General features: G+C 44.2%; 1 protein-coding gene across 1 annotated transcript in view; it reads right to left on the reverse strand.

Annotated features, from left to right (window-relative positions):
• LOC140734658 (protein-methionine sulfoxide oxidase mical3a-like) overlaps window positions 1-15,156 on the reverse strand; it is a 285,450-nt gene that overhangs the window by 45,627 nt on the left and 224,667 nt on the right. Inside the window, exons 32-34 of the mRNA XM_073058913.1 lie at window positions 5,949-6,037; window positions 3,425-5,117; window positions 1,327-1,421 (exon numbers count right to left, since the gene is read on the reverse strand). Of these exons, the coding sequence (XP_072915014.1) occupies window positions 1,327-1,421; window positions 3,425-5,117; window positions 5,949-6,037 (1,877 nt within the window). The remainder of the gene's footprint in view (window positions 1-1,326; window positions 1,422-3,424; window positions 5,118-5,948; window positions 6,038-15,156) is intronic.

The following is a 15,156-nucleotide window of genomic DNA, read 5'->3' on the forward strand; positions in this document are numbered from 1 at the left end:
TGTGTACTTGTACATTTGAACCCTGCATGGTTTAATGCTGAACCTTTATCTCTGTTAACCTGTACATTTCCACTCCTGTACACTTGACTCTCTAATGCTGAAGACATGGATTCAAGTACAGCTGAACTGTTCAATTGGACCCAAGTACACTGAGATGCCTCTATCCATGTATATATTCACAATAGTGCACTTTTGTGCTAGTGCATCTTGGACTTTTTCTTTGGCTATGAGCTTAAACATTTCCATCCCTGAACCCTTGGACCTCTTTATCTCTGTACCCAAGGCTCTTACACCTCACTGCACTTGGGTCCTGACATGCATATTCACTTGGATCTGTGTAACCCTGTGCAACCTGGCTCCTTTAACCAAATAAACTTGAATGCTTATATACCTCTAACCCTCTACTCCTAAAACTTAATCCAAATCCAATCATGGCACCACCCACAATCCTGATCCCATTTACAATCCCAACCTAAACACTCATCTCAGAGTGAGCATAATTATGCCTTGGCCAATCTTCCCAAGTGGCTTACTGGATGAAGTCCCTGACTGACCTTTTCACGCATAACATGTATAAAGGGTTCCATCAGCCCAGACTACGCAGTTGGATGGATAACCCACAAGTACTTTGCAGATTCATGCCACACATCTCTGTAGGTGTGGACATCACCAACAGTCTGTCCTGGTCCAACCATTGATGTCATGGCCAAAAAAGATCACCAATATCTTTACTTGCTAAAAAGTCTAAATAAGTTCGGCATGTTGATACTTATCATCGTGCAGCACAGAAAGCAATCTGTCTGTGTGCACAGTGGCTTGGTATGGCAACTGTTCTACACCTGACTGCTGGAAGCTGCACTGAGTTTTAGGTGTAGCTGTGTACATCACAGGAACCAGCCTCCCATCTATGGACTCTTGCCTACACTTCTTGCTGTCTCAATAAAGTAGCAGAATAATCAAAGACTCCACCAACCCCAGATGTTCTCTTTTCTCCTCCCTCACGTTGAGCAGAAGATATAACAGCCTGAATGCACACACCACCAGGCTCAAGGACAGCTTCTACCCCTCTATTACCAGACTCCTGAATGGACCTCTTGTATGATGAGATAGTCCTCACAACCTACATGCACTGCACTATTTTGGTTACTGTTACACTTTACTCTGCATTGTTACTGTTTTACCTTATTCTAGCTTAATGCTCTGTGTAATAATTTGATCTGTATGAACAGTTTGCAGAGGTAAGCTTTTCACTGTATCTTGGTACACGTGACAATAGTAAACCAATACCAATAGCATCCAAGCACACAGCTTGGAGTGTTGGGGTACCTCTCGCCTGGAGCGCTGCGAGGTCCTCTCGAGTATATCGTCACTGGACAGGTCTGAGTCTTCTGAAAAGCTGAGGTGTTGACGGAGCTGGAGTTCTGCAACAAACAACCACCAGAACCATGTTACTGAAACAAACTGACGAGTGAAAGTGGCCACATATGACATGAACACCAAGTGTTAGAAGGATGAAACTAAAGGAACTCACATTAAACCCATGCCCCTAGTACAGTGGCAATACTTGATGCATACCCCATATGACCAGATGGTGATAGTGTCCTCCCTTTAGAAAAATGATAGAGGATCTCCTTGAAACCTACCGAATATTGAAAGGCCTAGATACAGTGAACCTGGATTAGCTCTATTTGTCACATGTACATCGAGACACACAGTGAAATGTACTGTTTCCATCAACATCCAGCACATTTCAAGATGTGCTGGGGGCAGCCCGCAAATGTTGTCATACTTCTGGTCCCAACACAGCATGCCCTCAACGTACTAACATTAACATCGTTGGAACGTGGGAGGAATCCGAAGCACCTAAAGGAATCCCATGCAGTCACGGGGGAAGAACGTTCAAACTCCTCACAGACAATGGCAAGGATCGAACCCTGATTTTACAGCAGGTGTTATAAAGCATTACACTAACTGCTATGCAGCTTGTTGGATATTTCCAATAGCAGGAGAGTCCAGGACCAGAGAGCACAGCCTCAGAATACAAGGACGATCCTTTAGAACAGAGATGAGGAGGAAGTTCTTTAGCCAAAGGGTGGTGAATCTGTGGTATTCACTGCCACATACGGCTGTGGGAAGTCAAGTCATTGGGTATATTTAACGCAGAGGTCCACAGGTTCTTGATTAGTAAGGGCATCAAAGGTTACGGGGAGAAGAAAAGATAAAGGGGTTGAGAAGGAAAACAAATATGTGGAGCAGACTCAATGGGATGAATGGTCTAAATCCATTCTTATAGTCTTATACCCCACACTCCCAGAGTAGGAGCCTTTTCTTTCACCCAGCTCATCAGACCTAAACTAATAATTTTCAGAAAAAACCTCACATATATTACCACATTCTTAATTTAATAGTGCCTACAGAAGGCACCTGTTTATAGACCCCATCTCATTCCATACATAACCCCCGCAGCTGGAGTTTATGACCTTCACCTCTATTGCAGTGCCCCTAGAAATAGCCTAGTACTGTCACCTGCTGCCCAGTGACTGAGAAAGGGATTATATGTCTCCCCCCCCCCCCCCCCCCCCCCAAAGGTGCACAAAAAAAAGGACTGGAAGGCAGCACTGTTGTATAAAAAGTGAAGGAGGATTAGACTGAAAAAACAGTCAGTAGTAAGGGCATAATCAATAAACTATTGGAAAAATAGATGAGATTGTATTATGGGTCATTAAGAAGTTCCTGATTAGTTAAGGTCACCTGCATGTTAAAGAAATGTTGGGTCCAACTATTTCAACTGAAATTATGGAAGGTGGAAACAAGAAGAGCCACTGAGGATTGAAAAGCTTTTGATGCAGTTGCCACACGGCTGGCTTATCAGTAAATTCAATATCCGTGTGGGTTCAAAGGAGAGTGATTGTAGATCCAAAGATAGCCCAGTGAGAGAAGGTATCAGGGACAGTTAAGCTGTTTCTGGTGGAGTTTTGCAGAGCTCAGAAGTCAGTCTTTATTAGTGTCCAACACACACTAAATGCTGGAGGATCTCAGCAAGTGAGGTGACATCTATGGTGGGGAATAAACAGATGAGACCTTACATCAGGACTCTTGGCCCGAAACATCGACAGTTTCGATATGCTGCCTGACTTGCTGAGTTCCTCCGGTGATTTGTGTGCATTGCTCTGGCTTTCTAGGATCTGCAGAATCTCTTGAGTTCTTGTTTTTCTGCACTAACAGATCAATGAAGAATGCAGCTGGGAAGGGGAAAGACAGCTGACAACTGTGTCACTGAGTACTGTGGTTGGGTAAATCATTGGGTCAGCAGGGTGGGAGATGGAGTTAGAGGGAACAGGTTGAAGTGTGAGGATATTACGTTGGGGGCAGTGTTTCAGGGCTAGGGAATGGTATGTTAACCAGGGCCCAGTACTGTTCCTACCGACTGCGGTGCGCAGGATGTCAGTGCTGCGCTTGGTGCCGGAGTTGGTGGCGTTACTGTTGGAGGGCGAGCCGAGGCAAGCCTTCTCCTCCTTCTTCTTTCTGTCCTTCCTGTAGCTGGAGAAGACGGACCTCCAGATGGACCTGGGCTTGGTGAGTTCTTCGGTCAGGCTGTTCTCGGCCTTCGACTTCTTCTCCTTCTTGCTCTTCCGAGGTGAGAACAGGGAGGCCCTCTTCTTGGTCTTGCCACCTGAGCTCTCAGAGGAGGCCGCTGAGCCCTCGTGGCTACCGTCCAGTGCTGGCACTGGCACCGGCACTGGGCAGGGCAGGCTGTCGACCACTGCCTCCTGCTGCTCGTGGCCATTGATTAACCCAGCAGGGGAGAGGAGCGCACTCTCTGTGCCAGTGTCCTGAGCTCTCTGGGGGCGGGCTGAAGCTTCTTCCACCGCCTCCATCTCTTTCATCTTCCTCAGCTCCCTCGCCATGGCATCCCGGAGGGCCTGGCTCTTGACAGACTTTTCCCGAGCCTTCATCCTTTCCTTGGCCACCTCTTTGGCCTCGGGGGAGATCTCGGTCAGTGGCCGACGCTTGGCAGCTGTGGGCACAGCCTCTCCGACCTTCACGCTTTGGACTGGACGCAGCCTGGCTGGTTTCTCCTGCCCGAGAGGGTTAAACCGCTCCTGGAGGCTGGCATCGGGTGTCCTCTCATCGTAGGTGTCCTCTACGTCATCTGCAAACGGGATCTCATCAATGCTCTCTGCCAGTGACTTCCGGACACTCCCCGGCGCAGGGCTGGACGCTCGCTGGCCTGGCGACTCCTGGGCGAGGCCCTGCTCAGCTGGACGCTTCTTTGTGTCACGGGCCTTCCTCCGGCGTAGGGTGGCTGGTTCTTCGTTGGCAGGGGGTGGGGGAGGTGGGCTGGAGGGAGGGGTCAGCATGGTGTCCGAGTTGTTGAGGCTCTCACTGGCGGCTGTCCTGGTATTGCTCAAGCTCCCGTTCAGGCCCAAGCCAGAGGTGCTGGTCAAGTCCCTCTGGCCGCTGAATGAACTCTTGGGCTCTATCACTGCGGAGGGGCTCGGGGTGAGGGATGGCACTACCTGCTCCTCAACTGAAGGTATGCTTGGTGCCCCGGAGGGTGGAGGAGAACTGGCTGGGTGTTCCTCGAACAGCTCCTCTGGCGTGAAGGACTGGGGAGAGGCAGATCCTGTGGTGGACAGCGTGAAGCTGGTCTCTGAACCGCTGGTTCGCTCCGGAGCACCGACTCTGAGACTCTTCCTCATCTCCGAGCTCCTTAGCCAGAATTCGCCCACAGGGTCCTTTGCAGCTGGCTTCTCTCCCCCCTGCACTGGGCTCGTTGCACTGCTCTTCTTGTCTCTGCCCGGCTCAGCTATGGGGGTGGACGTTAGGATCGTGGGGACCGGCTGGGATTTCACCGGTGACTGCGCGGTGATGGGACTGGCTGCTTCGGGAGACGTTAGTGGCTGACAGCAGATGGCTGGAGTGGCTGGACTTTGGGCTGCAGGGGCGGCTGCTGGCTGAGATCTCACTGGTGAACAGGGTGAAGTCAGTTCTGGAAAGAACAGAGGCTGTAGTCGCACTGGAGAGAGGTTGGAAAGAGAGCTGGCGAGTTTTGGTGACTGTTCTTCTCTCCTTTCAGAGCAATACGGCTCCACTATGGAGTTGAGCTTGCCGACCTATTCAAGGGAAAAGGGAATAAAAGATGTCAAACTCAGACAGACAACAGACAAGTTGTGAATGCACAGACACAGAGTCATTGAGGCGATCCAGTTCTCTGAGAGCATAAAGAGGATCCTCCAAGCACTCATCCAGAACCAGCTCTCTCAGAACCAAATCTCCCAAACACTCATCCCAGAACGAAATCTCCCACGCACCCATCCTGAACCAGATCGCTCAAATACCTACCCTGAATCAGAACTCACAAATATCCAATCCAGATCCAGAGTCCCTAAAACAAACATTCTGAACTAGATCTCCCAAAGATCCATCTCTAATAAGACCTCCCAAACCAGATTTCACAAACACCCATCCCAAACCAGGTCTCCCAAATAGACATCATGAACCAGATCTCCCAAACACCCAGCCCAGAACCAGAACTCTAAAAACACACATCTCAGAAAATACAAAAAAAAACACACAAAAATACAACTGCAGACGCTGTGGATCATCTCAGAAAATGATCTCCCAAACACTCATCCTGAATCAGATCTTCCAAACACCCAGAAACAGATTTGCCAAAGACCTGTCTCTAGCCAGATCTTCCAAATACCCATCCTGAATCAGATCTTCCAAACACCCAGAAAAGATCTCCCACCTCTCATTCTGAGTCAGAACACTGATCTCAAACCAGATCACCCAAAGACCTGTCTCTAACCAGATCTCTCGTAGACTTATCCCGAACCAGGTCTATCAAACACCCATCCCAGAATCATATCTTCCAAGTCTGAATTATTCAGAGACCCAATCCGAGCCACATCATGCATCTCCCCACAATGTGTTTACTGTACCTCCGGCTGATTTCTCAGAGAGTTGAGAGAAGATACCTGAGGATCCGTATTGCTTCTTGAAAGCACTGGGTACGTGGGTATGTATCCATCTAAACATATCAGACAATATCCATTTAGAAAAACGCTGTAATTGACCCCATTAATTTGCTGTACCTCCCTCTTTTATACAGATCTATCTGCAGTAATTTGTTCTGTTTTCATCCAGAATCTGCCAGGGTGGGTGTGCACACTTTCAGTGTGCCAAGAAAAACTGCATCGTAGAGTTGCTGAGGCCATTTGGTCCAGTTTGTACTTACTGACCAAGCTATCTATCTTAGCTAGTCCCATTTATCTCTGTTTGCTCTCGAAATCTTGCCTATCCATGTACACGTCAAAATGTATTTTATATGCTGTAATTTTCCCCACTTCTACCACTTTCTCAGGTGGTTCCTCATACCCACCACCCTTCTGTGGGTAAAAGCTGTCCATCCACTTCCTTTAAGTTTCCCCTTTCACCTTAAATCTATGCCTTCTGGTTTTAGACCGCTCTACCCCAGGGAAAAGATAGTGACCATCTTCCTTATCTATGTCCCTCATGATTTTATACAGCCGGCCCTCCTTATCCGCGGGTTCTGCATGCGTGGATTCAACCAACCATGGATCGGGAAAACTCAGAAGTTCTCTCTCCAGCACTTGTTGTTTGAGCACGTACAGACTTTTTTTCTTGTCATTATTCCCGAAACAATACAGTATAATAACTATTTACATAGTATTTACATTGTATTAGGTATTATAAGTAACCTACAGATGATTTAAAGTATATGGGAGGATGTGCATAGGTTACCGCGGATCGAGAATCCAAAAAAAAACGGATGTTCTCTAAGTTGGAACAGGTACATCCGATATTATTTAGCATCAGTTAGTCAAATGTTTGTCTTAGTACGTAGCATATATTTTACCTTTCCATGCATATAAAACACTTAAGAAATGTATGTATTTCAATAATTAAACCACTGCGTTGCTTAGTAATAACTGTAGCTTTCGTCAGGGCAGGGCCTTCACATGCTCCATTATTCTCACTTTATCCCGATTGTAGCCTAACGCTTTTCCAATGACCGGTGGTGTTTCACCTCTTTCCGATCGCTTTATTATTTCTACTTTATTTTCAATTGTGATCGTTTTCCGGAAGAGAAACACTGCAGGCGGCAGGTCCCGAGCTCCGCCGGGCCCTAAAGTCTACTGCACTGAGACAGGTTAAATAAGCTCTGGTGTTCCGCTGGGTCCTAAAGTCCACCGACTTGAGCATCCGCATTTTTTGATATCCGTGGGGAGTCGGGTAAGGAGGGCCGACTGTATAGCTCCAATAAAGTCACCCCTTAGCAGCCAAAGCTCCAGGGAGACAACATTCTAGTTAATCCATTATCTCCCCATAACTCAAGACCTCCAGTCCTGGTACATCCTTGAGTCTTTTCTGCACCCTTTCCTGCTTAATGACATATTTCCTACAGTTAGGTGAGCATAACTACACAGAATACTCCAAGTGCAATATCAATGGTTGCATAGTTGCAACATGATGTTCCAACTGTTGCACTCAATTTCCCATCCAATGAAGGTAAGTATACCACATGCCTCCTTCACCCTCCCCCAATCTACTTGTACCCATACCCACTAGTATCTCTGTTATACAGAACTCTCCAGGTCCCTGCAAATTACTGTGCAAGTCCTGATTTATCTTACCAGTATACAACATCTCACACTTGAAATTAAAATTCCATCTCCCATTTCTTGGCCCACTTGGGTCACTTTCCTGACGAAGGGTCTCGGCCCGAAACGTCGACAGTGCTTCTCCTTATAGATGCTGCCTGGCCTGCTGTGTTCCACCAGCATTTTGTATGTGTTGTTTGAATTTCCAGCATCTGCAGATTTCTTTGTGTTTGCTCTTGGACCACTTACTTAGTTCCTCTAGATCCTGTTGTAATCTAAGATAACCTCCTTCGCCGGCTGAAGACAGCCTGTCCTGGGATTGGAGGATTGTCTATGCAGTTGGGTTGGATGGGAGAGGAATGGGTCTTATTTTGCCATTGTTGTATTCTGTGTTGGTCTGCTGAGCACTTTGGCATGCAACGTTAGTGCCAGTATGAGTGGTGACACTTCTTGGTTGCTCCTATACCATGGGTATGTTGGCTGTTAATGCGACCAACACATTTCACTGTATCTTTCAACGTTCATGTGGTAATTGAACTTGAATCTTGACCTTGAACCTTAGAGAGGGCAGAACTGCAAGGGGAGAAGGGACAGTTGGACCCTTAGAACAGTTCAGCACATATGATTTCTCAATATGTTTTCTTGTTTCTGTCAATGTCAGAGGCAGGCTGATTCAGCCAGCTGTTAAAGCAGTTCCAATATTGCGACCATCAGTTCTGAAGGGGGAGAGAAGCACTATGCTGGTCCCCACCAGTCTGTTTCCTTCAGCAACACCTCCAGGCAAAGGTGGGTTAAACTATGAAAGGTCTGAGCCAGTGCAATAATCCGTTTAAGAGAGCTGTTTAAGAAGGTTTGGAATCAACAGTTAAGGGTTCAATTGAGATCTTGGGGAACTTGATACCTGAGGCATTGGATAAGTCTGGGTGAGAGCTGATGTGGTCTTGGGGTTGGGCTAAGATCACAGAATTGTCAAGGTCTCAGAGTGAATAGATATGAAATCATAGAGAGATAAAGCATAGAAACAGGCCCTTCGGCCCGCCGAACCTACATCATCCAACAAGCACCCATTTTTAGACTAATCCTACCCTAATGCCTTTTATTCTCCCCCACATTCCCAGGTCTGGCCACTCACCTACACACTAGGATCTACCTAGAGTGGCCCATTAACTTACCCATCTGCACATTTTTCAAATGAGGGTGGAAAGTGGGTCACCCTGGAGAAACGGAGGTATTGACAGGAAGGACATTAACCCTCCACACAGCAGAACTGAAGCTGTGTTGCGGGACCAATTGCAAATTAGCTAACATTATACTATTTTGGCTTTTTTTTAAAAAGGCAGTTCGACTTCCGGTAAGATAGCTATCGCTTAGCTGCTCCGAACTTTTGTTCCGTTACTGTCGCTACCTTTGCACTAAATGTCTCCATTTTATAAAGCTTAGTTAGGAATTATTTCGGTATCTCTTACTTGCCTGTGAATATATCTAACCTACAATGTCTAGCAAGAGTTCTAAATCCGGGAGAAAAGAAACTACGACCTCGTCGGACGTGATGATGGAGGCGCTTGAAAATCTCCGAGACGAAATCTTAAAGCAAATTAAAACCGCTTTCAAACAGTTAGAAGAGAAACTGGATCGGATCAACGATAAAGTGGACAAACATGCTGAACACTTATCTCGCATCGATTCGACTTCTGAAGCTTTAGAAAGTCGGGTTCGATACTTGGAGACTCTCTGTTCCAGCTTAGAGGAAAAATCTAATAAACTTCTTTCCAAAATGGTGGATCTCGAAAATCGCAGCAGACGCTGCAACATCAGAATTCTGGGATTACCAGAGGCAACTGAGAAGGGGTCAACTGTGAAGTTTTTCGCCGAGTTTCTCTGTGAGATATTCGGGAAGGATCTGCTTCCAAACCCGCCCGAGCTGGAACGGGCACACAGAGTCTATGTCTCCCCCGGAATTCTGGGATCCCGTCCACGACCAGTAATCTTGTGTTTCCATCAATACCAGGTAAAACACAGTCTGATTGTGGAGGCACGTCGCAGAGGCTCTTTTTCTTTCCAGGATACAACCATTCGCTTTGTGGAAGATTTTGCACCCCAGACTTTAAAGATGCGCGCTGAGTATAAAGGCGCAATGAAAGTGCTTTTTGATCGTGGTTTCAAACCTTCCTTTTGTAATCTTGCTGACCTAAGAATCAAGTTTAATACCGGGGAATTCAAGTGGTTCAAATCAGCAAGGGAAGCTGAAGCGTTTGTGGCAAGTCTTCCGGCTATCCAGTCATCTTCGGAATCTGATCAGACCTCCTAAAATGGTGGATAAGTACTCCTCGTAGTAAAATTACTTTCTCTGGACTCGGAATTCACTTGAATCACTCAGACATTATTTACTGAAACTCTAAAGGCTGTTGACAATCTCTCCCGGGATTTGGTGTGTGTGTAATCTATTTTTACCTCTGTATAACTTTACCTACAGAGTTCTACAACTAAATCTAACTTGTTTTGGAGGTTTGAAGTCTTTAGTGAAGGCCTCCCTGTTTGTCGGTTCACAGTTCAACTGCTGATTTATTTTTCCTCTGTTTTAAATACTTATTTATTTTATCTTTTTCTTTTCTTCATCCCCTTTTTTTCCCCATTCTCTGAATGTTTTTTTCTCCCTTCTCGGTAAACGGTTGATAAATACTCGTCTTGAATTTATAATTTTCCCCTTCCTCTTTTTTTTCTTTTTCCTTCTTACCTTTTTTTTTCCCCTTTCTCTTACTTTATTCTTCTATAATATTTCGCGGGTAGGTTAGTTTTGGTTTTCTTCCGATTCGCTCTGTATTAAGTTGTATATCTCGGCAGACGGTGTTCTAATCTGTAGTTATGTTTTCTAGTGCATAAACTAGTTACTGTTTGTTATAGCATTTATACGGAACTGCTGGCAATGACACAGATCTGGAAGTTGTATTTGGATTAATTTTTCTGGTAGAGCTAGCTACTTGTTTTGGTAGCCGTCTAGTTTTGGGTTGTGTGGGTGGGGTGGATTTTCCAGTTCCAACATTTCTTTATTGTTTAGGACATGTCTATATTTTGACCTTACGTATCTATGTTTACATCTCTGCTCCCAGACTGCTATTGTACCACTTGACTTTTTATATGCCTGCTGCCTTTTATGCATTAGTAATTGATAATGGCTAGTGCACTTAAATTTGTGAGCTGGAATGTAAAGGGACTGAACCACCCTGTTAAAAGGAGGAAGGTATTCTCACATATTAAACAACTCAAAGCTGACATTGCTTTCCTCCAAGAAACTCATATTCGTTGTTTCGATAACTCCCGGCTTCTGTCCAAGTGGGCGTGTCAGCATTTTCATTCATCCTTTGCCGCTAAAGCTAGGGGAGTCTCCATTCTTATTAACTCAAATATTCCTTTTGAACTCCATAATAAAATATCGGACACAAATGGCCGTTTTATTATTGTTTCTGGTAAACTATATAACACTAAAGTTGCACTAGCAAACCTGTATGCCCCCAACTTTGATGATGTTAACTTTTTTGAACTGTTTTTTTCCTCACTACCAGACTTAAACTCATACTCTCTTATATTGGGTGGTGACTTTAACTGTTGGTTGGATCCTAAACTGGACCGATCGTCCTCTGTTACCAGATCACCTACCAAATCTGCCTTAGCTATTCAGTCGTTTCTCTCTAATTTTGGTATCTCTGATATATGGCGTTTCCTCCATCCTACGGAGAGAGATTATTCCTTTTTCTCACATGTTCACCATACCTTCACTAGAATTGACTATTTCCTACTTGATAACCAACTTATCCCATTTGCCCACACTTGTGACTATCAGAGTATACTGATTTCTGACCATGCCCCAATTACCCTCTCTCTGAACTTTCCCGGTCTCCCTCAGAGGAACAAACACTGGCGGTTCGATTCAACTTTATTATCGGATGATGATTTCGTAAAATTTATTAAAGACCAGATAACCTTCTATTTTAACACTAATACATCACCTGAAGTGCCATCCCAGATCGTCTGGGATGCCATGAAAGCATATTTGAGGTGTCAAATAATCTCTTACACAGCAAATCTCAATAGAAGATCCCGTGCAGATCGAGCAGACCTCATTAACCAGATTAAAGATATGGATCAATTATATGCCCAAACTAAGAACCCTGAATTATACAAGAAGCACGTTGAACTCCAAACTAAATTTAACCTTCTGTCCACTCAACCTGTCGAACGCCAACTTCTCGAAAGCAAGAGCCGCTTTTACATTCATGGGGATAAGTCTGGTAAATTCCTAGCCAATCAGCTGAGGCGTTTTAAAGCCAAACAACATATTACAAAGATCCGGAAGGAGAACGGAGACTTTACATCGGATCATTTAGAAATTAATGACGCATTTAAAAATTTTTATTCTCGGCTTTATTCCTCTGAATCCCTGAATGACAATATCTCTGTGGATCAATTTTTACAGAATCTGAATATCCCCTCACTTTCATCTGATTTCAAAGCCAAACTTAATGCGCCTATATCACTAGAAGAAATATCTTTTGCAATTTCTGCACTGTCCTCAGGGAAATCTGATGGGTTCCCTGTGGAATTTTATAAATCATTCTCTTCACTTCTTTCTCCTCAGTTACTTTCAGTATTATCTGATTCGTTTAACTACGGCAAATTGCCACCCTCTTTCAATGAGGCATCTATTATTCTTCTTTTAAAAAAGGGCAAAGACCCAACAGAGTGTTCCTCGTACAGGCCGATCTCTCTGCTCAATGTTGATGTAAAGATCTTAGCTAAAGTGTTGGCTCATAGATTAGAAACCGTTATTCCCTCCATTATCTCTGATGACCAAACAGGCTTTATTAAAAACCGTCTCCCTTTTTTTAACATTCGGCGTCTATTTAATATTTTATACTCAGTTCCAACTGGGACTCCAGAATGTGTTATCTCCCTTGATGCGGAGAAAGCATTTGACCGTATAGAGTGGAACTATCTTTTTGCAGTCTTAGAAAAATTTGACCTCGGCCAAAGTTTCATCTCTTGGATCCAATTGCTGTACCTGTGTCCTACTGCTTCTGTTCTAACTAACTTTCAGAAATCCCAAGTATTCAATCTCAAACGTGGCACCCGTCAGGGATGCCCCTTAAGTCCCTTTCTCTTTGATTTGGCTATAGAACCTCTGGCGATAGCATTTCGAAAATGTCCTGAACTGACCGGGATTTGGAGAGGGGGTGTTGAACATAAAGTCTCTCTCTATGCTGATGACTTACTACTCTTTCTCTCATATCCGTCTACATCCTTACCTCTAATGTTTTCACTTCTTGACCAGTTTAGCCAGATCTCTGGCTATAAACTCAACTTACATAAGAGTGAACTTTTCCCAATTAATAAAGAAGCACAAGAACTAATATTTCGAGATCTCCCTTTTAAAGTAGTCCATAATCAATTTACTTATCTTGGAATTACAGTCACAAGGAAGTTTAAAGATCTCTTTCGTGAAAACTTTGTCAACCTTTCATATGCTACAAAACAGAGTCTGGTACAATGGTCACCTCTATCTATGTCCTTGGTAGGTCGTATCAATGTTGTCAAAATGTATGTTCTCCCCAAATTCTTATACTTATTTCAATCTATCCCAATTTTTATTCCTAAATCTTTTTTTGATTCCTTAGACTCTATTATTTTGTCATATCTGTGGCAGAATAAGCGCTCTAGAATTAATAAAATCCACCTCCAAAAATCTAAAAAAGAGGGTGGCATGGCTTTACCTAACTTTCGCTTATATTACTGGGCAGCTAATATACGTTGTGCTGCCTTCTGGTCTTTCTTCCACGGTCAACCTGAGTGCCCTAACTGGATGGCAATGGAGTTGAGCTCCACTAAAGAATTATCTATATCTGCACTTCTTGGCTCTGCACTCCCTAGCAGTCTGCCCAGATCAATAGCTAATCCTCTGGTTAGACAGACTTTGCGTATATGGGCTCAGTTCAGGAAATGCTATGGTTTCCAGGGGTTTTCCATTTCTAGCCCTGTCACACATAATCACCTTTTTTTACCTACCACGTTCGATTCAGCATTCCATGTTTGGTACAGGAAGGGCATTAGACATTTTGAAGATCTCTTCATTGATAACCGCTTCGCTTCTTTTCAACAGCTCTCTGTTAAGTTCAACCTGCCTAACGCTCACTTTTTCAGATATCTCCAAATCCAACACTTTACTGCTCCTTTAATTCCTAACTTTCCTGAAATGCCTGCGAAAAATGCTATGGACCTATTTCTCTCCATTAATCCACTAGGTAAAGGTTTAATTTCAATTATCCAAGATAAACTAGCAGCCTTACGACGGGCCCCTGTGGATAAAATTAAAATGGTCTGGGAGCAGGATTTAAGTATCTCCTTATCCGAGGAGAGCTGGGACTCAGTTCTCAAATCGGTTAACTCAACCTCTCTTTGTGCTCGCCATTGTCTCTTACAGTTTAAGATTGTTCATAGAGCCCATATGTCTAAATCTAAACTATCTCGATTCTACCCTGGCATTAGCCCGCTCTATGATAAATGCAAGAGGGGCGTGGCCTCTCTCATCCATATGTACTGGCTCTGTCCTAGCTTGGAGAAATTCTGGAAAGATGTCTTCACTACACTATCGGGTATTCTGAATCAGCACCTAGAACCTAACCCCTTAATTGCTCTGTTCGGTTTTTGGGGCGAGACAGATTTATGTCTGGGTCCGACCAAATGCCGAATACTATCCTTTGCCTCTCTCCTGGCGAGACGCTTGATCCTCCTTAGATGGAGAGATGTTGCCCCGCCCAGTCATGTGCAATGGCTTAACGACATTATGGCCTGCTTGGACCTCGAAAAAATTCATTATTCAGTTCTCAATTCGGATTTAAAGTTCCATAAGATCTGGGGGCCTTTTATCGAGTACTTTCATAACCTTCCTCTTGACTAGGGTTTTTTTTTCTTTTCAGTCCCTTGCTTTCAGCTCCCTTTTTTTTCTGGTAGTAGGCATTATTATCCTCTGTTGCTAAGTGTATTTACAGTCTGGGAGTTTGACTGTCCGGACTTATACTCTCTATATTGTGTGGTGGTTGGTCTGGAATTGTTTTTTTTTCTTGTGTTGTGGGGTTTGGGGAGGACACTAAGCTCACTTGTCTTTAATTTAGGTGCTTTTTTGTTAAATTCTCTTTCTGTGTAGCATATTGTTATTGTATGCTTAACCTTGCTCTGTATTAATGCTCCTCATTGGGATTTGGGGTTTTTAATTTTGTAAAATGTTTTGAAAAACTAATAAAAAAAATTTAAAAAAAAAAAGGCAGTTCATGGGAAAACATTATGGGAGGTTAAAACACTATTTTCCTCAATAATTGCCCAAACTTTTTTGCCCTCTCCAAAACCCAGAAAGTTCTCTCAGTCCTCAAAGGTTCAGCATTTTTCAATGATAGTTTATTCAACAACCGTACTGAGAGGATTGGGCTAGCTGGTAAATGGCAGGGGAAGTGGAGGAGATTCAAGGTAGGTTCTGGTA

This window comes from Hemitrygon akajei, chromosome 10 (genome assembly GCF_048418815.1).
Source record: "Hemitrygon akajei chromosome 10, sHemAka1.3, whole genome shotgun sequence".
Lineage (NCBI taxonomy): Eukaryota > Metazoa > Chordata > Chondrichthyes > Myliobatiformes > Dasyatidae > Hemitrygon > Hemitrygon akajei.